The sequence below is a fragment of the Hyperolius riggenbachi genome, chromosome 2 (genome assembly GCF_040937935.1).
Source record: "Hyperolius riggenbachi isolate aHypRig1 chromosome 2, aHypRig1.pri, whole genome shotgun sequence".
NCBI lineage: Eukaryota > Metazoa > Chordata > Amphibia > Anura > Hyperoliidae > Hyperolius > Hyperolius riggenbachi.
The window spans coordinates 482,026,722-482,050,569 of NC_090647.1; the positions used below are offsets into that span (position 1 = coordinate 482,026,722).

Here is a 23,848-nt window from a genome sequence, read left to right on the forward strand (position 1 = left end):
AAGAAGCGACAGTTCAATGTGCAAAACCGAAAGTAGAAATGTATTTCCTACTGCTTCAGGTTCTGAGAACAATAACCATACTGTTATTTAACACTTCTGTTATTACAGAGCTAAACTTGGATAGTGGAGAAAATATGAATTGGGCTTCTGCCAACCTCAAACCTGTGAAACCACCACCATATCTACTGCTTTCAAAATAAGCAGCCACCTGCTGCTGAAGGTACAAGAAGTTCCTCTACGTAGAGAAGTGGCTGAACACATTTACAGATATGCATGCATGTTCCCATATAGGTGCATAAATGTAAAGTGAAACTTTAAAAGGCAGAATATGTGATACAGAAATAGGTCTCCAGCGTTCACTCGAGAAACATATTAAAGCTGGGAGGATATTTGCATTTCATGTTGTGCTTCATGTGACTTCATGTGCAATGCAAGGAGAAGTGCAAATAAGTGCTTTTTACAGGTGAATTTGGATTTCCAAAATCATTAACCCAAATTCGAAGACTAGTACTAATCTTTAGTAATCACAGATTCTTCTGGCACTTGATATTGTATGGAGACAGTGACTGGGAGGGCCAGGCTGTGGCCTCTTCTCATGTAGACATCCCATTGTACGTCTGCCTTTGATCCCAGCAGTCTGCATAAAATGATTTGTACTGTAGAGGGTAATTAAAGTGGGATAAAACTCAGACATAACATTCAATAAAAATACGTTTTCCTACTTTTTATTACCCATACAGTTATCATATTTGCTTTTGTGCACAAGTAATATCGGTTTACAAATTACAAGTTCCCAAGGTACAGTTTATCTTCTCTGAAAGCTGCCACTGCATTTTATTGTATAGCTGCTACATTTATATAGTAAAATCTATCTAATGATCACTTCTCAGCTCAGTACAGCTCAGTGTCGGCAGTTTGCTAATGTTTACTACATGCATCTGACAAATGTAAAAAAAGATAATGTTATTACCTCTTCAGATGCGGCCAGAAGCTTTCCACTGAAGCATGGAGCATTCCAATGAAGAGAAAGTGCTGTGTTTAACTGTTGTTCTGCTACAATTTTTGTGTTTTTTTTATGCTATAAATAAACTTTTTGAACAAAGAGGAAAAGCTGAGTTTCATAACACTTTAAAGTGGTTAATGGAAGTTACTAAATGAGGAATGGTCATATTGCCGTTTGACTTTGCAGTGCTTCACACCCTTTTTATTGCATGACCATCGTTCTAATTTGATAACTCTGTAAAATGAGACACATTAAAAAAATGCCACCTTATAAAAAAGGCTGTATACTTACAGGTGCAGTTTAATGGCACTAAAAGTTTCCATAGGCATAACAGTACAAACTACAGTCAACTACATGACTTGTCCAATACCCATTCTTCACCATCACAGAGAATGACAGTCCCACTAGGGATCCTTAATGAGATGCAAATAATTCTGAGTTGATACACGATTATGCAAATTTTGTATGCAATTTTGTGCATCTTGAAAATTGACCAATTGAAGTTCACCTTGGCAGTATTCAATTGGTCATTCTTCAAACTACACAAACTTAGTATAATCCTGCATTAACTCTGAATTATTTGAATCTCATTGACCAACCCCTAAGCCCCACCAATGGCCCTAAAAATATAGTATTACATAAGTGAAGCAGGTGTTAGGAAATCATTTTGGGTTGTAATTCTGCATGTTTGTGACAACAACAGACATTGCTATTTTATCGATCCAATCATGTTTTTGTAATAGATCAGTCATTCATTGGTACCTGTGCATATATTTCAGAGTAAAATAAACACCCAGTATTCAAACTTGACAAAATCATTAATTTACACTTATATTTTAATGGTATATCTCTGAGCATATTAAAACAGCTTGTTTAACATCACACATAACACCATAGCTTTCTGTTTGGAAAATCAGCAATGCTGCCAGCACAACTGTCCATATATGGCCTTTGCAATCCACAAACAAGTGAAGAAGGATTGAGCATGGCACCTCTGATCTCCAGAGTTTGTACAGTTTTCTCTCATGGTTGTAAGGATATTGGTTCATTGTTTCTTGCATGAAGGGTCCATGTTAAGCCGTCTGGGTGACTGTGATGGTAACTACACATGCAAACCGTAAACAGGTACACAGCCTGTGGAGCTCTTGCGGGCTGGGGTAATGTGAGTGGACAACATATTTTCAGATTGTAAGTAAACTCCTGATGACAGATGCGTGTGACAAACATTAATTAAACATTAATTAATTCTTAGCTCTTGACTGGCAGTGACAAGTGATTGGGGGACATGCACCTCAGGGGCAAGGTCAGATGTGACTGGTGAACATGTATTCAAAATGTGAATTACCCAGATGCAGGTACGTGAACAGACACACAAACGATAAACTCCTGGAGGTGAGAGCTGTGAGCGGGCAACATGTTTTCAAATTGACAAATCCTTACGAGAAGGGAGAGATGCGAGTTAAAAACTATGCTCAAACTGTGAAATCCTAGGGCAGGGACAGATGATGTTTATAGTAAAGGTTTTCAACCTGTAAACTTGGAAGTAGGGGCAGATGAGATTAGTGTACACAGACACTGTAGTCTTTAGGGACAATAACACAACTAGGTGAACATATACATAAACTGTGAAGCCCTCGGAGGCAGGGATAGATGTGATTAATTAATATTTTCAAGAATGTGAACTCCTCAGGGGAAAGGACAGAAGTGACTTCTGAACATGTACACAAAATATGAACTCCTCAAGGGCAGAGACAGACGTGACTGGTGAACATGTACACAAAATATAAATTCCTCAGGGGCAGGGACTGGTGTGGGTGGTGAACATGTACAAGGAATGTGAAGTCCTAGGGGGCAAAGACAGATGTGACTGGTGGACATGTACAGAAAATATTAACTCCTCAGGGGCAAAGACAGATGTGACTGATGGACATGTACAGAAAATATTAACTCCTCAGGGGCAAAGACAGATGTGACTGATGAACACATGCTCAGAATGTGAAGTTCTTGGGGGCAGGACAGATCTCAGTGGTAAACATGAACACAAAACTATGAACTCCTCGGTGGCAGAGACAGATGTGACTGGTGAACCTCTATTCAGATTATGAACTCCTCGGGGGCGGGAACAGATGTGAATTGTGAACATGTACTCAGAAACACGCTGCTAAAAATGTAACTTAATATAAACAAAGTAAGGTGTAAATCCTTTTTCCCAAAGAAAAAAAACAAAACAATGTGGCTTTACATTACCCAAGTGCCACTTATATATGAATCACCCAATGCAGTCAACATTCAATAAGGACACAATCCTCTCCAAACAATGTGTACCATGCAAGTTCACACATATAGCTTCAGGATCCTTTCCATGCAGAAATTAGAATGTATAAAACTTCTAGTAAGGTAAGATCCTGAGCGCTGCTATGTACCAGCCCCAGTGAGGGTGGCATACATCCCACAATGAAAGAAAATCCAACAGAAAGCTGAGACTTGTTGAATAGATGTCTTGATGCAAGCTATAGCTAAAGCATTCTGTTCATTCTGCCACAGATTCAAAAAACGGAGGTATTCCAACACTGAATATTAGTTGTATAACCATTCCACTTTGTAGTAATTATCCCAAACAGGAACAACGGAAGATGCTAAAATGGAAAGATGCTACACTGGCTGCCGGTTCCAATTATGTTATATAGTCTTCTGGCTAGATCAAATGACTAAACTCTTGGCTTTTGGTCATTGCATATGTTGAACAGAACAAGCTTTATTCCAGTCTCTCTGACGTTCCTTGCATTGCCACACGCTGCTGGCAGTGAAGATTATTGTGTGAATAAAGTTTTGATTTTGTGTGTTAGTCTCATGCAGGCCTCAAACAGCAGTTTCCATCTCATCAGCGCCCCTCTATGGAAAGCAGAAAATACTGCGCCAAAGCCTACTGTCCATACTCTAAAATCAGGCACCGCCTAAATCCACAATTCACGTACATCTCATTAAATACATCTGCAACCCAGTTAATAGGATTAAAAGGACAGAAGATACATTTTCTAGAAAAGTGATTTTCTGTGACCAGCAGAAAAAGAACTCTTTTTGCTGATGGCTCTTCGTGGAATTGTTTGCAAATGCTGTGCACAAAAAAGTAAGACAAGGATTTTACAATTCCTATAGTTTGGTTACACAGGATCCAAAGGTTGGACTTTCTGTAGTGATACTATGGCACATTGTAGTGTAAAGAAGAACATTCACATGACCAGCCCCAATCTGTCAGCATGGGGGATGGGATGCTGGTTGACTCAGTTGCGCATGCCACCAATACTAGAAGACAGTGTGCAGGCATGTTCCAATAAAGCCAGGTCTTGTCATGGGAAGATTGGCGTATACTGGAGAAGTCCGTAAAGTGAATGTGTGCTTCCTTTGTAGTGATCACTCCTTCACAATCATTCCTTTATGTCTCAAAATACTTGTAAATCTGAGACACATAGTGCATCACACTTTGCCAATCTGGTCGGTCGGTGAACATCAATTCATTTAGGTCCTGCAAGGATAAGACCAGTTAGCACTATGAGACGTCAAAACTGCATGTCCAACACCCCTATAGTACATGAATTAGAATGAAAGCCCAACTACAGCTAACAATGTTCTAAAGGTTGGATGGAGTGGGGTAAAAGGTTAGAAGCTCTGATATTTTTTTAATGCTTTCTGGGTTTAGTTTTGAGTAATTTCAGTCTCTTTTTTCATGGGTGTCACAAGTGACAGGAAGGGAGTAATCTTATCAAAGGTACACAGCCAACATAGGAACTTTAGAGTGACAAACAAGTAAAATGCATCTGTTTTATTGCTGTGTGTAACTTTAACTTTGCTTTATTTTGTTAATGTGGAAAAAGAGAAAGAGGAGATTTAAAAAATAAATAAAAAATGGGGTGTTCATCTGATATCAGTTCTACATAACAGGTACACTGTAATGTGCCATACCATAGCTTACCATTATTATGGAAGCTTTGAAATCGTACTTAAAGTGGACCCAAATTAAAAATACAAGATTTCAGAAATAAAATCTATTTTCTAAATTATAATAATAAATAGCAGCCTTTTTTCAGCTGTATGATGACAAATATAAAATATTTAACATTTATTGGAGGAACCCCTCCCTTCCTTTAAAATTGCCGGGATTTTTCCGGCAAACTGGTGGAGTAAATGGTTCCTGGCAATGGAGGAATTGCTAATGGCTGCCCCCAGTATAACCCTAGCTATGAAAATAAAAGGGTGAAAAGCATGCACTGAAAAGATCATATGTTTGAAGGAGTGTTTATTTATCTTTGTATGTGTCAGAGTGGTGCAACTAAATATTTTTAATTAAAAAAATGTTTGGTTTGAGTCCGCTTTAATGCGGTATAAAACCCCAACATAATATTCAATAAAAACATTTTTTCCTACTTTTTATATGCCATACGGTTATCATATTTGCTTTTGTGCATAAGTATTAGTATTCATTTAGAAATTATACATTCCCAAAGTACACTTTTTTTGCTCTGAAAGCGGACTTTTGCATTTTATTTATAACTGCTTTATTCATGTTCTAACGTAAGCAGAAATGCTTTCTAAATTGCCTGACTTTGTTCAGGGGACCCGGCAGTGTAGAAGTGTTTATTTACATTCCTCACTTGATACAATTAAACACAAGACAACATTATCTACAACTTCGGATGCATTCAGTTTTCTCTGCATTGAACTTTTAAGTCCTGTGTGTAACCCTTTGAATGCTGTTCTAGTAAAAAAAAAAATGCTGGTTGTATATAATATGCTGTAAATAATCTATTAGAGCAAAGAAGAAATGCAGGGTTTCATTCCGCTTTAATACCTACATAGAAATCTTGTGACAATGCCTGCACTTGGAAATACAGCCCTAGCTTGTAATGTACAGTATATGTGCGCTAGACTTCTTTTACTAACAAAATCCACCATACATTTATTATAAAATATAACCGCAATGATAAAAAAAAAATCATAACATGGTTGCATGAAGATTGAGGTGGATGCGGAGACTGCCACTGCCTCTCTCCCCACACACTGTGACTCCACCCACCCTTACTCTCACCAGCACAAACAGCTGGGCTGGTGAGGCGGCAAGAAGTGGTCACATGGATAAAGTAACAGACAGCACGGACTGTATCTAGTTTATAGTCACTACAGGATCCCTTTAAATAAAAGTACACTAACACTTAAACGTAAAAACATGTCATTATATTAATAGGAAGCTCTAATACTTACCAAACTTGCTTTAATTCCTACACTCTCAGCGGCTTGAAAAGCTAATTTTAGATTCCTCTTCTGCAAAACAATAGAAAAAAAATATTAAATAAAGACAGAAGTGGTACCGTGACAGTTTGAAGGAATAAGGCTTGCCATTAGATACTGTAGAATATCATCTTAAAGTATAATGTAAAAATAATGTACATAATCTGCAAGGTATGGCTCTGTAATACCTAAATTCCACTTTCAGAAGTCAGTGTTGTAACTGCCATCAGAATTAATAGTTTGAAAAGCTTGACCATAGGTCCTCAAACTGTAATGGGTGGTAGGCATGTGTCTGAAGGCCCTGACATGTGACCTTTCGCTTTCAGCAAAATAAACTATCACATCAATCAAAATTTGTATTGTCCATCTTGGTTATAGTAGGAAAGTTATTTCCCTCACTTCCTGTCCTCTGTGACCCTCCAACTGGGACAGGATGCTGGGGGGGGGACCTTCCCCATGGGAAAAAGCATTAAACCTTACAAATGTTGCTATACTTGTCTACTCTACTAAAAACATATGAATGTATTACTGTATGTGTACCTATTAGAGAAATGTACCTCACTTCTCAGAGACCCTGTTGGTGAAACAGAATTTGAAGGAAATTTTCCCGAAACCCGAACAAAATAAACTACTAGTAGGAGGTGTGAATCCTTTCTCATTCTATCCAAAATAAAATTCACATTTGTAGCCGTTGATCCACATGAGTTTCATTTGCTTTTATAAAGTGAGCAAGAGTCAACACAGCCGCTGCTGAGATCAAATATCTAATTTTCCTTGAAAATAATAATGTAAAAAAATTGCCGTAACTCTGCACAGGATATAAATTATTGTTTTTCTTCACAGAACAAACTGAATAAAGTTGTGTGAAGAGGTCTTCCTATAGTGTGGTGTATACAAAATTCTTTTTAAACTTAAAGGACCACTATCATGAATAATCACGAAATTTAAAATACAGGTAAACACATACAAATAAGAAGTATGTTTCTTCCAGAGTAAAATAAGAGGCACCACTTTTGTCTGCAGTGAAGCAGAGGGCACCTCAGTCCCTTTCAATACAAATGAATGAGGATGCCCATATCCCCACCTAAATATGCACCTGGACACTATTTTTATTACAATGCTGTATAAGCAAGCAGGGTGCAGTGCAGCAGCAGGAAAGAGCACTTTGCATGACTAAACAAGGTACTTATACGAAGCATGTATGCACAGAATAGCAAATGTTTGATTATGGGCAAAGCCAGAGTTATACCTTTTGTGCCCCTAGGACAAGTATGTTGTGGTACCCCTTTCTTGTGCAGCAATGACCCGCCCATTCCAAGTGCAGCCCCCTCTTCTATGTATATTATCCATGTACAGAAGCCCCTTTCATTTATGAATAGCTCCTTTGAGCATCAATGCATAACTGGATGAAAAGGTGCCCAGAAAATTATAAAAGGAATTAGCTTACCTCAATGGAGACAAATTCATATAAAAATGAACTTTAATAGCACTGGCATTTGGTAAAGGCACTCAAATGTTGGCTCTTAACACAGTGATGCACTTTATTTGACCTGAGGAAGTGATAGGGACCCACAAAATGTATAATTTTCTGGGTGCCTTTTCATTCTGTTGTGCATTGTATACCCCCCCCCCCCCTTCCTCCGACTCAGGGTAGGGGATACCCTTGGACCCATTTTACCCTGTTACAGGCCCCTAGACAGGGGCGTAACAATAGACCCTGCAAGGGATGCAGCCGCAGGGGGGCCCAGAAGCCACAGGGGGCCCCATCCTGAGAGACAGACAACTTAGTGCACCGAGAAAAAACATTCTGCTCTCTGCACAATTATTCTAATTACTGCATCTGCTCAGCACTGATAAGGAATCATACAAAGTTTTGCAGGCAAAGATTTGTAAACAGTCCCTACTGAGTATGCAGCAGGCTCTTGTGTACAGCGCCCAGCCCCCAACCTCTCTACCCTTCCCCAAGTGTTCTGTACTGTAGTAATGCTGGAGAAGGCTGCAGAGCCAGTTCTGCTCCATCAGAGATGGACAGAGCGAGTGTGATAAGCTGAGGATGGGAGCATGTCTTGTCTGTTGGTTTTCTGTATGCGGTTTCTGCTCACTACGTGTGTCTGTATGTGTGAAAACATTCACGTTTTAGAACAGAAGCTAATGTAATTGATAGAGAAAATGCTCCCAGTGCTTCACTCCTGTCTGTTTCTATCTACATTGGGAAAACACATTCAAGTGTGCACTAGCCAATTGAATAACATCCGTTTTCAGTTTATCTGTGCAGAAAGTAGGGGGGAGGGTTGGCAGGAGGGGGCCCCATCCAAAGTTTCGCAGGGGGGCCCAGTGATTTCTAGTTACGCCCCTGCCCCTAGGGGCTTTTTCTCAAAAAGTGCAACCATCTGCGGCTAGCCTGGACCCCCGAGTGAAGTCGGGTTTATTGATCTCCACCTGCCTGCAGTGGTTGGTTGCCCCTTTGCAACCTCCCTTTGTGAGTACCCTCCAATTATATTTTTTTTGCTTCTTCTACCGGTGTCTTTTCGTTCCAGCGTGACTGTTCACCATCTACTTTGTCCTTTGAGCATCAGTTTCCTTTTTCATGTGTTGCTCCCCATTTTCAGCCTCCTCTTTGATATGTAGCAACCCCTCATATTCATGTCCATGTGCCACCTAGGGCTACTGCCGCCCAAGACCCGGGCCTTTGTGGCCTTTCCAGAAACCTGACCCCAACTATGGGATTTGTTTCGTACAAGTAAATTTAGTCCAGTGATTTTTAGTACAAAGTTCCTCAAGCCTGGAACAAATTGTCTTAAAAGTTCATATATTGACACATGTCGTAAAGATCATCATGTATGTTTTTGAAATGAATAAATTAAATTATGCATTTAAGCAGAGCAATGGCAAAAACAATTCATTTTATTCTAAGTAACAAAAAAACAGGCTCACAATGCTAGAACAAAAGCGGATTTAGAGGCATGAAAAGTAAAAATTCATTGTATTGCTCAAATTAATTTCTCCATTTCTCATTCCACTTCCCTTGACAGCCCGGAGCCGGCATTTTCACAGCTCTGAAACGAGGGAACTGATGGACTTGTGAAAAGGAGAATCACCCTTTCCAGGAACCCTTCATTATGTGAGTGGGAGATTGGTCTCCCAGTAATACCTCATTGTGTTTATTGAGATCCGGAGTCTTATGTATAAAAAAAGACCTGCAGTAATTGGAGAGAAAGGTCCAAGCCGTGATGACCCCGTGTCTTTACAAGTTCAACTGCCTATGCCTAACTTCCCATATTTTCTTTCTTCATCTGATAAGTGACATCGCGTACATAAAACATCCTGGCGCCTCTGTGCTGGAGGTTAGTCATGCAGGGAGAGATCACATTTTGTGGTATTAATCATCAACAATAATGGGCAGAATATATTGGAACATTACAGTGTTTGTGTTAAATAATTACCATTACTTGAAAACTAAAATACAGGCTTGTAATGGCTTAAAAACCTCACTAACTAGGAATCACTGACACACACACACAGTGTACATATCTCAAGCATCCTTTAGTGCTGGATTAGAGTGGGGTAGAGCAACAACAACCAAAGGAGAGTGGCTTCATCGATTTCTTCAACACAATTTCCTTTGTAGGAGAAATCATGGAGAAGCAGGAAATCAATTTTACCAAGAGATCAGTTTGTAATCTAATTGGCTGGTCGCAATCGTGTGTCACTTCTGCTTCCTGTTTTGGCCAACAAAGGTACCATAAACAGATCACGACAGCCAGACTTACAAGTAAATCTCAAGCTACTTTAAGATTTTCCTACAAAAGAAATTGAGAAAGAGAAAATGACCATCTCTAATGAAAATGGTCCACTAGGACATGGTGCTGCTGATGCAAGAGGTATGGTCTACATTTATTGACTGATCTTAGTGCTTTCCTTGAGGATTTGGGTCACCCCGAGCTACTACTGAAATGCTTCCATTGGGACAGTACACTTGTAGTGGCTTGCACTCTCGTTTCGCAGCACAAGTGTCCAAGTGCAATACTTGTTCTGCACACTATTTACATAGCTTGTATGTTCTGCCCATATCTCCATGGCACACCGGTTTCCTTCAACACTCCCAAATCTTAGGTTAATCGGTTCTCCTCAAAAGTCGGACTTCGAGTACGGTAGGTGGTTATGATTAAAGTAGGGATTTAATGACATGATTATATACTTTGTAAAGCCGATCAGAAGATATCAACGCTATATAAAGGCATACTAGTAAAAATGTGATGTTGTATGTTCTCTGGTATGGAGGTGTTTTTTTGTTTTTAAAAAAGGAAAAAAGAGAAGTGTTCATTTTAGCGTCCAAAACTGATATTTGGACTTTTACTATTTCTTGATTACGGTAAGCTTTTCCCATCTTATACAAATGCACTCATCACTTATGCATACATACGCACTACAGGTACACAAATTGCTGCATTACTCTTTAGCCCACAAGCCTCAGTTTGATACTAATAGGGTCACATAGTAATGGCAGAATATGTGGTTGCATAAATGTTGACCACAAAGGATAATGGATCTGTAATGCACTCACTACTAAGAAAACATAGAAACATACTTGGGCTCGTTCCCAAAGGGCATCTGTCAGTCTTGAATAGACACCCTCCTATCACATTAAGAAGCACAGAACTTGCTGTCTGAATATTTTATATAATACAGTAGTAGCCATCAAGCAGATTCCATGGAGGCTTGGAAGTTGCAGGATCTGAACCGACCATGACAATCTTCCACTATGGAATATGCCATTAGGGCTAAAACATTTGATACAGTCTTAGGGATAAGTCTGTATAAAATCATACTTACCTAAATGAATTCTGCACATTTGCTATCAACACTGTATATATTTATACGTTGGGGAGAAATGGCCAGTCGTTGAAAGTGATGCGCAGGAAGCAGGAAAAAGGTAAAGCGTAAATATCTGAGTGAGATTGTTCAGGCCAAACTGTGATGGTTAGAAAACTGGGCAGGGGCGTAACTAGAGGGAAGCAGCCCCTGCGTTCGCAGGGGGCACAGAGCTGTGGGGGGCCCCACTACTAACCTTCCCTTTCTCCGTTACAGGGGACCATCCTTCAGATCAGGTATTTTTGTGGCTACACTTTTTATAGGTGTGAAGATGGCCACACCTGTTTGAAGATCTTTGTGAGATGGACCATCAGGCTGTGAAGGGCACCAAGGGGAGGCAAGGGAATGGGTGTAAACATTTGGGGGGCTCCTTCAAAGTTTTGCCAGGAGGCCTCATGAATTGTAATTATGTCACATAAACTGGGTCAATCTTGAGGAATTTTTCTTGCATGTAGAGGTTTGGTACATTCTTGGAAGGGTCAAGGGAAGGACATCTGGTAACCAACGCTCACTCAGGCAGCCAGCAATTGGCTATGACTATTGATTGCTTATGCGCTGGGTTCTAGTTAGTTTGGGCCACTTGCCCGGAGGAGTTAAGGTTAGGCATTAGGTGGGAGGAATGTTATGCACTTACAGGAGTGGTTATGAATAAAGTAGGGGAGCTAGACATTTATGGGTGGGCTTAGGCAAAAAGTGGTAGTGGGGGGTTAGGCATAAGGTGGGGCAATTAGGGGTAGGCACTTATAGAGAAAAGTTAATGTTAGAATATGTGCCCAGTAGTGCATAGTAAAATAATCGGTAATTTAAAGAAATTACTAAGGAAATAGGAAAGACATAGGATACAATGTATGGCCAATGTTTAATTAAACAACACTTTTCCATCAATGTTATTATCATATAAAACAGATGTGATACACATGTGACATGCCTGCTGTATGTATGTTTAGTGTATAGATTACTGTTCACTCTCATATGTCTTTGTTTCTGGTTACTGGAGTTTAGTACCTGGGTATTATCTGAGTTCAATTTCAGATGTCCTGGATGCGATTTGGGTTCAGTGAAGCATGTTGATGCATTCCTCAATCCTGCTATCGCCAGTTTCAGAGGGTAGTCGTGAGATATTGTTGTATAAGATATGCAGGCATAGAAAGTAAGACATTGTTTTCCCATTCAGCGAGCACAAGGTCACGTGGTGTTTAAGGGGTGATAGGGGATGGGACGGTTAGTCCTGATGATCTGCCACACTTTACAAGGGGCGAAACAGCTGTAGACTGCTTACTGCCTGTACCTCTCTCTATTCTGCTGGTTTGTGGTGTTTTTGGATGAACTGAATTTTAATGAAGCAATAAAGTGATGTTTTAGCCGGATGTGCACCACCGGTTTTTCTCTTCTTCGAGAGGAGTCGGATGATTTTGTACCAAATCCATAGCTTTTGTAAAAATTAGACTAAGGAGTCGGAGTTGAGGAGTCGGAGTCAGAGCAATTTTGGGCACCTGGAGTGGGAGTCAGTGGTTTCATAAACTGAGGAGTCGGGTGATTTTTGTACTGACTCCACAGCCCTGTTACTGCACAAGCGCACTACTCATGGGGGTAGCAATAGGAGTTGCAGAGGTGGCTCCAAAGGGCCCTCCTTCAACTACAGTATTAGCTCTCTATTGGTCCTGTGCTCATAATAATCACTTCTATAGATACTTTGAATAGTGGTAATCATTAACAAACTGTTCCCAATCCGTTTCTTGCACCTCTGACACTGTAGTTGCCATTGGCAGGTTTTGGTGCACCGTATCAATTGTTATGTATAGAGTGCTTGGGGGGGCCCCATTGAAAAACTTGCATCGGGGTCCACAGCTCCTTAGCTACGCCACTGGCACTAGTCTGAACATGCATCGGACATGAAGGGCTTACATAAGTATGGTTATGTGGTCTCTTCCATATGCTTGCGCATTGGTAAGGATTCTTCTATTATAGTCAGGGGAAGATACCTGAAACTTGGGACTTTTGTATAGAAGCAACCAGTAATTGTACTGAATGCGGTTTCCAGGTACCTTCCCCATTGAGGTCGTTGAAGTTCTCAGATTCTCCCAGGGTAATGTCGCTATGATAGCTATGATATCTGGGTAACGTATATCGATGCTTACTCAATTACAATTACTAACCCTTAAACTATAATTCTGCAAATACCTTCTTAAAGATACATTTACATTTATAACAGAATTATTGAACAATAAATACTATTATTGTTTGAATTATGCAGTTTTGTCTATTTCTTTTTAACCTACTATCAGTAGTTAGAGATGGCCCAGCCTTGGAGAACTCATGGAGAAGCACATGATCAGTTTGATCAGCTGATAGATTTGTAAGCCTCTGATTTGCTGTGATGACTTCCTGGTTTAACACATGATCATGACCAGCAAATCAGAGCCTTACAAATCAGCTGATCAAACTGATCATGTGCTTCTCCACGAGTTCTCCGAGGCAGGCCCATCCCTATAAGTAGTGCGCACTTTGTAGCAGGGTTTAAAAACCCTATAAAACCTGACGTTTTGAGGCAAAACAACAGAGTACATATTTTTCTGCTTGATTTTTACTTTATGATATAATTATTTGTACACAAAAGGCTACCATGGGGATTCACACATTCCCTTGCTAGTTCTACAGACAAAGTGATAGAGCACAAGGTGGAGGAAAGACATCCACTGGGTCTGTGACATGCTGCTACTTGTACAGGGTGGACTCTTGTTTGCCAGGGTGTTGTGTCCAATCCCCTGCCGTTGCTGGTGTTACCTGCCAAGGGTTGCTGTTACTACTATACTTAAACTGGCTGAATTTTAATTGCTTCATTAACAGACTTTAGGGCTAATTAACAAAACTGAGAAAATCCATGTTTCAAAGGATGACATGTTTTATTTATAAACCGCCCAACACGCGAAAGGGACTCAGGCAGTCTCAAGCTAGAGGCCAGGGGCAATATTCTGTACACTGTAAAAACATATTTTGAGGGCCATATCCCACAAGGATATTCAGTTTTGCATGCATTTTTTCCGTATGTGAATTTTCCCTTTATTTTATGCAAATTTTTGCATTTGTATTGCGTAATTGAGAATCATTACATGATAAAACGGAAGTGCAGGATGTGAAAATTTGCAGCAAGCTGGCCGATTTTTTTTCGGATCAAAATGGATAAAAAAAACTTAGTTCATTGAAACTGCATTGCTTTCAGTACTAATTTGAGTTTTCACAATGCAGAAATGGGCCCTTATGCTATCCATACATAAGTGGGTTAACAACAGTGTGATCCCTTGCCAGTCAGAAATTGATCAGGTGGTAGCGACTAATACTTTACTGGATTTCAGCAGAGATTTGCGCTAGCGTTGAATGGACCATTAGCTAAGCGGCCATCGATTCCCCAAAGCTAATCCACTTGCCCATTCAACTGCTGTGATGCCTGATCACCCCTTCAATCATCAAACTCTCCAAAATCAACCGTAAGGTAATCAGATTGGAGGCAACAGATCACCTAATGATCTACTATGTCAAAGTAAATAAATATAATAGAAAAAGTGTAAAAGCACCAAGTCTTTTCTTCCTGTTTAAAGAGACTCTGTATTAAAAAAAAAAAAAAAAAAAAAAGTCTGCGGGGGGTACTTACCTCGGTAAGGGAGAAGCCTCAGGGTTCCAATGAGGCTTCCTCCCTCACCTGTAGCTTCAGGGAATTTAGCGCTGGCTCCTCCGAATCCTCCACAAATCCTCCCCGACAAGCTTGACAAGGGAGGATATATTTACCTTGCCGAGATCCAGCGCAGGCGCAACAGTGGCTCTTTGTTCGGGCTAGGCGGAAATAGCTGAGCCCGATCATATCCGCTCTACTGTGCAGGCGGAAAAGGACTCGCTCCTGTGCAGTAGAACGGATCGATCGGGTTCGCTATTCCCGCCTGAACCCGAAAGGACTCGCTCCTGTGCAGTAGGGCGGATCGATTGGGTTCGCTATTTTCGCCTGAACCCGAAGGAAGAGCGGCTAGTGCGCCTGTGCTGGATCACGGTAGGTAAATATTTCCCTCGTTGCACTTCGGGGGACCCGGGCAGGCTAACAGAGGGACGGAGGAGGATGGGGGAAGCCTCGTTAGGATCCGGAGGCTTCTCCCTCCCGAGGTAAGTATCCCCTAGAGGGATTTTTTTTAAATTATAGATCCTCTTTAAACATATATTTCGATTGCATTGTTTAGGTGTGATAATAAAAGGGCATAATGACAAACCTATGGTATAACTGCCGCAACGCAAATACCGCAATCCGTGTTATATACACAATGCATGCATTGCTCGGCTAATGCACACTGCACTGGCAATGTATGTGTTGTGTACATTACACAGGGTGTGCCATTTGTGCATTACATTCTATGTAAGCTGTATAAGTACCAATAATATTGCAGTGAGCTGTCCTCAATATCTGTAAAAACATGGTGTATATGAAGTAGCTCCCTAACAACCTGGGCCAGCTGTATAAAAAAAAAAAAAAAAAAAAAAAAAAAAAAAATCACCTTTAACCACTTCACCACTGAGGGGTTTTACCCCCTGACCACCAGAGCAATTTTCACCTTTCAGCGCTCCTTACATTCATTCGTCTATAACTTTATCATTACTTATCGCAATGAAATGAACTATATCTTGTTTTTTCCGCCACCAATTAGGCTTTCTTTAGGTGGGACATTATGCCAAGAATTATTTTTTTCTAAATGTGTTTTAATGGGAAAATAGGAAAAATGTGGGGGAAAAAAAAATTATTTTTCAGTTTTCGGCCATTATAGTTTTTAAATAATGCATGCTACTGTAATTAAAACCCATGAAATTTATGTGCCCTTTTGTCCCGGTTATAAAACCGTTTAAATTATGTCCCTATCACAATGTTTGGCGCCAATATTTCATTTGGAAATAAAGGTGCATTTTTTTCAGTTTTGCGTCCATCCCTAATTACAAGCCCATAGTTTATAAAGTAACAGTGTTATACCCTCTTGACTTAAATATTTAAAAAGTTCAGTCCCTAAGGTAACTAATTATGTATTTTTTTTAATTGTAAATTTTTGAATTTTTTTTTAATTACAAAAAAAAAAAAAATGGGGAGAGTGGGAGGTAATGAGTTAATTTTTTGTGTAAAAGTCATTTATTTGTATGTGAAAAATGTGTAGGGTGTAGTTTACTATTTGGCCACAAGATGGCCACAGTAACTTTTTGCTTTATTGCGACCTCCAAGCCTCCTTCCGGAAGCTTGGAGGAAGAATAAGGAGGCTGGACACGTGAGTTTCTTCTCACAATGATCGCGCTGCCCATAGGAGAGCAGCGGGTCATTGTGGGGCTTAGATCAACGAACGGGAATGGATTTTCCCGTTCATTGATCTCCGGGCGAGCGGGCGGCGGCGGTTTTACTAGCGGCGGGCGGCGTGTTTACGAGCGGGAGCGCGGGCAGCGTCGGGAACGCGGAAAGTACGTGTTTCTCCGTCCCTGGTTTTTAAAGGATGGAAAAAGGGGCGGAGAAATACGTACGCGCGGGGGTAAAGTGGTTAAAATCACCCCAAATTTGCGTTTCCCTTTGTCTTCAATGTAGCTAGGTGAACTCTGCATTTTGGTGAAATTTCACACATTTTTGAAAGAATTCAAACATGCCCAAACTTGCCAATAACTACTACACGACACAACGAGAGATGGTAACCAGGTGGTTTTTCAGGCGCTCCAGGAAACTAATGCTGGGTACACACTATGAGATTTTTTGGCAGATCTATTGTCAGATCGATTATTTTCAACATGTTCGATCTGATTTCCGATCGTTTTCCAAATGTTTTTCCGATCTTTTTCCGCTAGAAGTGAACGGAAACCAGTTAGAAAGCGATCAGAAAATGCTTGGAAATCGATCGGTGATCAGATCGGACATGTAATAATTACTCAAGGCTAAGAGACTCAGATGGGTGGAATCAGAAAGCTCTGTCCATAATACAGTAGAGTCTCTGTTATTTGGCACCAATGGTGATAGGCTAATGCCAGATAAGTGTGCTTTCTGGTTACTTGAGACTTAATCCTAAAAAGGCCTCGCTAATACAGTACTATACCCCACTCTATATACATACCAGGAACTCTGTACTAAATGGTAAAATTCAATAATTAAAGGTATATTCAACTTGGGGAGCCACAGAACACAGCCTTTAAGCACAACAGAGCCACAAACAGCCTAAGAAGTTGGCCTTCACCATTGTGAGTACTGTGGGAGATTTGTGCTGGTTGGTTGAGACTGCTGGTTAGTTGAGCTCCAGATAACTGGAACTCTACTGTAGTTACAGTTGTTAGATTAACGGTTTGCTGACCAACTGATCTCCTGTGGCTAAAATATTTTTACAATGGAGCCAGTGGCATAGCTAGAGACCATGGGGCCCCATAGCAAATCTTTTATGGGGCCCTCAGATGGAGGCACTCTTAAAGGAGTTGTCAGGGGAAATATAGTAAAATGAATGGTACTTACCGGGGGCTTCCTCCAGCCCCAAGCTAGTTCTGCGCCTGCACAGTCCGCTCCGGCCCACGTGGCGGTGATTGACAGCGCCAATTGCGCAGGCGCAGTACAGAGCGACCTCCAGGTCGCTCTGACGTAATCGCCGGGGACTGGGTCAGAGCTCCGGCAAACGGCTGCGGGCAGAGCTGCGGCGAGGGAGGTCCTGGGAGCTTGGGGCTGGAGGAAGCCCCCGGTAAGTACCATTCATTTTACTATATTTCCCCTGACAACTCCTTTAAGCAATGTCACCTGCCCCTAACCTATGGATATGAGTTAATTGGACAATTTACATTCTCATCCGATCAACAATGCACATAGTTCATCATGGGGCTGTGAGTCAAAGTCAGAGGGTGGAGAAACTAAAGAAAGTTAATGGTAAATACATTAAGTACACACCGCTCCAGGGCCCCATAGCAGCTGCTATGACTATTGCTACGCCCCTAAATGGAGCTTATGGAGGCTTTCCTGGGGTCCTCACACACACAAAAGCTGAAGGTGGGTACGATATTCCCCCATTACTATTTCCATGGTAAAATGTTGTTGCTACTTAGAGTGCCACGCAAAAGGAAATAGAAAGCTGGTACATTTTACATGAGGTTAGCTTACTGTCTAGAATATGCAGCTCCAGCCTTTGTTGTGGACATAGATTTCCTTCACAAAGTACAGTATGTCAAAGAGGATTACACGAGTGTCTGTCATAAACAATATAAAAAGGTCAACTGCGAAACAAACAGGCTAGGTTAAAAATACATTGATGACTGATAGAAAACACAGGGCAAGCATCCTCCATTACACACGCAGAAGTGTCCCCAGTAAAGTTATCTCGATGATGATGTAATGGGTTTAGTGCTGGAAGCTCTGTTAAGAAATGGAGGAAAGTGTAGGCTTCCTGCAGTCATAAAGATATGTACATATACTGTATAGTACAATAAACAAATAGGAAAATGTCATAAGGAATGGAAAACAGATTACAGTGATTCTATTAGCTCTAGTGATCATCATAGCTACAGTCAAGTCCATAGCTCACCACACAGGAAAGAACAGGGAGGAGCTAGACAAGAACTGATGAGACTCCACAGATCTATAATGTTGTAGTGCTGATTACAAAGAGTAAGGCTAGTTTCACACTAGAGCATGCAAAAACAGAATTGCAACAACCGAGTGTTACACATGCAATGCAACATATACAGTGAAGCATACACTACATGAAGAGTATGCTTTACCTGCAACTGTAAATGTGCACATTATCCCGTATTGCACAGTATGCCTCGGTTTATTCATAAAGGATTCCTGTCGCACCACACTGCAAAAGTGCCAGTGTGAACATACCATTATATGATGTCCAAATGTGTCAGTGTGAAAGTAGGGTATAGGTGTGAAAGTAGCCTACTTCCTTTTTTGATAAAAGCGATTGATTAGATAACAAATTAAAATCTTTTTTCTGATCAAGAAAAACAATCAATTTTCCATTTTTTCCCTACAAAAATATGATCGATACGTTGGAAAAATCAGATTAAAAAAAAACAAAAACAAAAACTTTTTATTCGAAAACTGATATTTTTGGGATAATCTATTACAATTGTATGATATATTGGTTCAATCTTTCTGATTAGTTGATGAAGTGGAAAAATCAATCAGATTTCTCTGGTCAAAAAAGAGTGAGAGAGATGAGAAGCATCTCATGTACCAGAATTACCTGGGGCTTCCTTAAGCCCCCCTTGAGGCCGTTCACCCCTTGCCCCGGGTAGCTCCTGGCACCGGCAATAGTGCCCGAAAGTTTGGGCAAGTCACGCTTTGTCGCACATGTGCAGCCTGGCCAGGCCGGGAGTGTTCTGCGCTTGCACAGTATTACTACGCAGGCATAAAACACTCTCAGGCATAGGGGCGTGACGGGGTAACACGCTGGCTGGGCCGTGCATGCGCAATGAATAGCGACTCTGCCAGGCTTTCGGGAACTATTGCAGGTGACAGGAGCTACAGGGGAGACGTCAAGGGATGAGCGACCTCAAGGGGGCTTAAAGTATATTAGAGACGAGAAGCGTCTCTGGTACAATACTTCCTTGGGACTTCCTTAAAGAGAAACCGCGACCCAGGATTCAACATCATCCCAGTCAGTAGCTGATACCCCCTTTCCCATGAGAAATATTTTCCTTTTCACAAACGGATCATAAGAGGGCTCTGTATAGCTGATATTGTGGTGAAACTCCAGTTAAGGATGCTTGTCCCACGTTGTTTCCCTGGTTGACTCCTGTCACCCACAATTGTCCCTGAAAGCCTGGCAGAGTCTTACTCAGTCGCACATGTGCGGCCCAGCGTGCTCGCATCCCTGGTAGCGATCTGCGCTTGCCCAAAAGTAATTCAGAGGCGCAGATCGCTTCTTGTCTCAGGTTCTCTTTAAATATTGAATATATGGCCACCTTTATTCTCAGAAGCAGAGCGGAGGAAGGTGGGGTCAGCTCTGAGCACATAGTGCAGGACTGGCTGGTCTCCCCTCTTAGCTCCTCCCTGACTTCCCCTCTTAGCTCTTCGCTGACTACCTTATGTGGATGGTAATAGTATAGGGGAAGAGTTTGGGCAGTTCGTACAGCAAACTACTATTCAGTCTAAAACAATAGAGTAAAGAGAAACAGATGAAAAATCCAGGCTTCACTAGTCCCAAAGATAAAGGGCACATCAATGGGCAAACATTAGTGAGAGTACCCAGGCACTGACAACCGTTTTGCGGACTTCCACTTCTGCAGAGGCCCTAATGCAGAGTGACTGCTTGACGTCTCTAGTGCCGGCAGCTTCTTTCTTCAAGAGATTACTATTCAGTCTAATAAAGCTGCAAATAACACACAAAGGAAGTCTGTTTTTAAAGCAACCTGCCAGGTAATACAAATATATGATTCAATAATAATTTCAGTGCAATTTCAGTAAAACTTTGCGCACTGCAAATGATAGCGTAGTCTACACAATATGCACTAAAACATAAAGCTGGTGTGCACAGTGCAAGACAGGAGGTAAGTATCGCCCAACATGGTTTCCTACTACAGTAGAATTTCATTATAGCAGACTCTGCTATAGTAAACCTCTGGATATAGTAAACTCAGTCCTCAGGTCCCAGCAACTGCGTCTGTATAAATATTCAATGCACGACCAATTCTGATATAGTAAACTTCTGATATAGCAAACGACTTTTCCTAGTCCCTTGGAGTTTACTATAAAGGGATTATACTGTGACATCTCCACTTTTATCCAGCTCTTATCAAAACATTTTTTGGCATATTTTCATAATAAAAAGGCATTTTTATGCTTTAGAACAGCTTTTTTAAACTGCGTATAACATTTATCCAAGGCTTTATACATCAATCCAAGGTATTATTTGCTTTGGACATGTACAATAGAGTTCTAATTATCTGGAACTCAACTAACCAGCAGTCTCAACCAACCAGCACAAATCGCCGGCAGTACTCACAGCGGTGAAGGCCAATTTCTTAGGCACCGGGTTCCACAGCTCTCCCAAGGTTAATATACTTTAAATGACTGTACTTTAACATTTATTACAGAGTTCATAGTATGTATATAGGAGTGGGGTATAGTACTGTATTAGCTAGGCCTATTTTTAACAATGAATCTCAAGTAACCAGAAAGCCCACTTATCCGACATCCGCCAATCCCCGTGGGTGCCAGATAACTCAGACTCTACTGTATTTGGACAGATATTAAACATAGTATTTGGACATTTGGAATGGGATCTTCTGAAAAAAGGTAAAAACTTTTGTGGTTTCTTTTTACAAAAACTTTGCTGTGCATTGCTTCTCCGTTTTCATACAATGCGATCTGAATAGTCTCATTGGAAATAAAATTTGTGAAGCTATAAAAAGAAAACGTTCGATACTTAACTTGGGAGTGGGAAGTCTCAGGATCCTCCAGAGGCTTCCCCCATCCCCCTCCACCTTGCTGTTCCAGCATCCCCCTCCACCTTGCTGTTCCAGCATCCCCCTCCACCTTGCTGTTCCAGCATCCCCCTCCACCTTGCTGTTCCAGCACCGTCTGCACCCGAAGCTCACGGTCGTGTCCCAGTACAAGAATGAGTGCGGCCGCACTACACCTGCACATTAGCACGGTCCCGCTTAGGCTTCAGCGGCAAAAGCCAAGCCCATTCTGGTCCATGGTACTGCGCATGTTGCTCACTGTTTTCTGGAGGACACATCGCTGGAACAGCCTGGTGAAGGAGGACTGGGAAAGCCTCTGGACTATCTCTAGGCTTCCCTCTACTGAAGTGAGTACCCATTTGGGGCACTTTTTCCCTACAGTTAGACTTTAAGATATTTCTTATCTAAGGCCCCGTTTACACTTAAAGCGGTATAAAACACAGACATAATATTCAATAAAAACATGTTTTCCTCCTTTTTATATGCCATACGGTTAGCATATTTGCTTTTGTGCATAAGTATTATTATTCATTTAGAAATTATACGTTTCTAAAGTACACTTATTTTACTCTGAGAGCTGACTTTGCATTTTATTTATAACTGCTTTATTCATCCTCTAACTTAATCAGAAAGCATCAGAAAGTATTTATGCTTGTCTGACTTTGTTCAGGGGACCCAGCAGTGTGAGAGAAGGCTTTGTTTACATTTCTCACTTGATACAATTAAACACAAGATAACATTATGTAACGTTCGGAAGCGGCCAGCTCTGCTGGAAGGGAAGCTTCTAAAGCCTGTATTAACCCTTTGAATGCAGTTCTAATAAAAAAAAAAATGCAGGTTGTATATAATATGCTGTAAATAATCTATTAGAGCAAAGTAGAAATGCTGGGTTTTATTCCGCTTTAATCTGTTGCTCTCAGTTATAACTGAAAAGACAACAGATTTTCAAAGTAAGATCCATGTTTTCCTATGGCACCTTTCACACTTAACCACCCTGGCGTTCTATTGAGATCGCCAGGGCGGCCGCGGGAGGGTTTTTTTAATTAAAAAAAAACTATTTCATGCAGCCAACTGAAAGTTGGCTGCATGAAAGCCCACTAGAGGGCGCTCCGGAGGCGTTCTTCTGATCGCCTCCGGCAAGCATAAGTAACAAGGAAGGCTGCAATGAGCAGCCTTCCTTGTTTGGCTTTCCTCGTCGCTATGGCGACGAGCGGAGTGATGTCATGGACGTCAGCCGACGTCTTGACGTCAGCCGCTTCCGATCCAGCCCTTAGCGCTGGCCGGAACTATTTGTTCCGGCTGCGCAGGGCTCGGGCGGCTGGGGGGACCCTCTTTCGCCGCTGCTCGCGGCGGATCGCCGGATCGCCGCGGCGGAGTGCCGGCTTCGTGTGCTGCTTTTTATTTTATCAAAATCGGCCCAGCAGGGCCTGAGCGGCACCCTCTGGCGGTAATGGACGAGCTGAGCTCATCCATACCGCTAAGGTGGTTAAAGCGTTTTAACTGAAATATTTTTCACAATGCACTTCTATGGAGAAGAAAAAAATGCGTACCAACTGATTAAGTGTAAACGGGGCCTTAGGGTAGATCAGTACTCACTATATTGTGGAATAGGTAGCTTGACAATATTTGTGCTATAACAAATCTGAACAGCCTAGAATTGCTCTTCTCTCCCCTCAAATGCTCTCCAAACAACCAGCAAAAAGCCACTCTTGTCAGACTGCTAGTCAGGCCTAATTGCTCCATATACAGAACATTCTGACTTCATGACGTGCACTGCTGGAAGGTCAAAGCTTGTTATCAGTGTTATTTAACAGGATAAAAGCCAAGATAGATGGTCATAATTTTATCATGAAAGCACTTTCAAAGCTGCTCTATTTTTTTTATTTAGAATTAAATATTAAACTTGAAAGTAGTAACACGCCATTTAGTGCAGCTTAACCAAGAAATCCGAATATCTGCCTAGTCAGCACTTATTAAAAATGGATATTTAAAGTCTGATGGTAAAATGTGTGTCTGCGATTCACCAGCCGTCCTCCTGTTAAACGGGACACATCGCCGAAGAGGTAAATGGCGGCACAAGCAGAATGATAAAAATAAAAGTGTGAATGTATACGTTTAGCATTAGTTGCATGAAACTGCAGGAAGTGTTATATCAGACGGACAAAAGGCTAATTCTTCTCCATTACGACTCTTCTCCATTATAAGCTAGGCATCTAGACGAGGCCTGGCCTGGCTGTTATTTTG

The 23,848-nt window shown here is 41.2% G+C and overlaps 1 protein-coding gene across 1 annotated transcript in view; it reads right to left on the reverse strand.

Moving 5' to 3' along the window:
• Positions 1–1,821: 1,821 nt before the first annotated feature.
• SPECC1 (sperm antigen with calponin homology and coiled-coil domains 1) overlaps positions 1,822–23,848 on the reverse strand; it is a 481,287-nt gene continuing 459,260 nt past the window's right edge. The window contains exons 14-15 of the mRNA XM_068270298.1: positions 6,260–6,319; positions 1,822–4,526 (exon numbers count right to left, since the gene is read on the reverse strand). Coding sequence (XP_068126399.1) covers positions 4,437–4,526; positions 6,260–6,319 — 150 coding nt within the window. The 3' untranslated portion in view covers positions 1,822–4,436. The remainder of the gene's footprint in view (positions 4,527–6,259; positions 6,320–23,848) is intronic.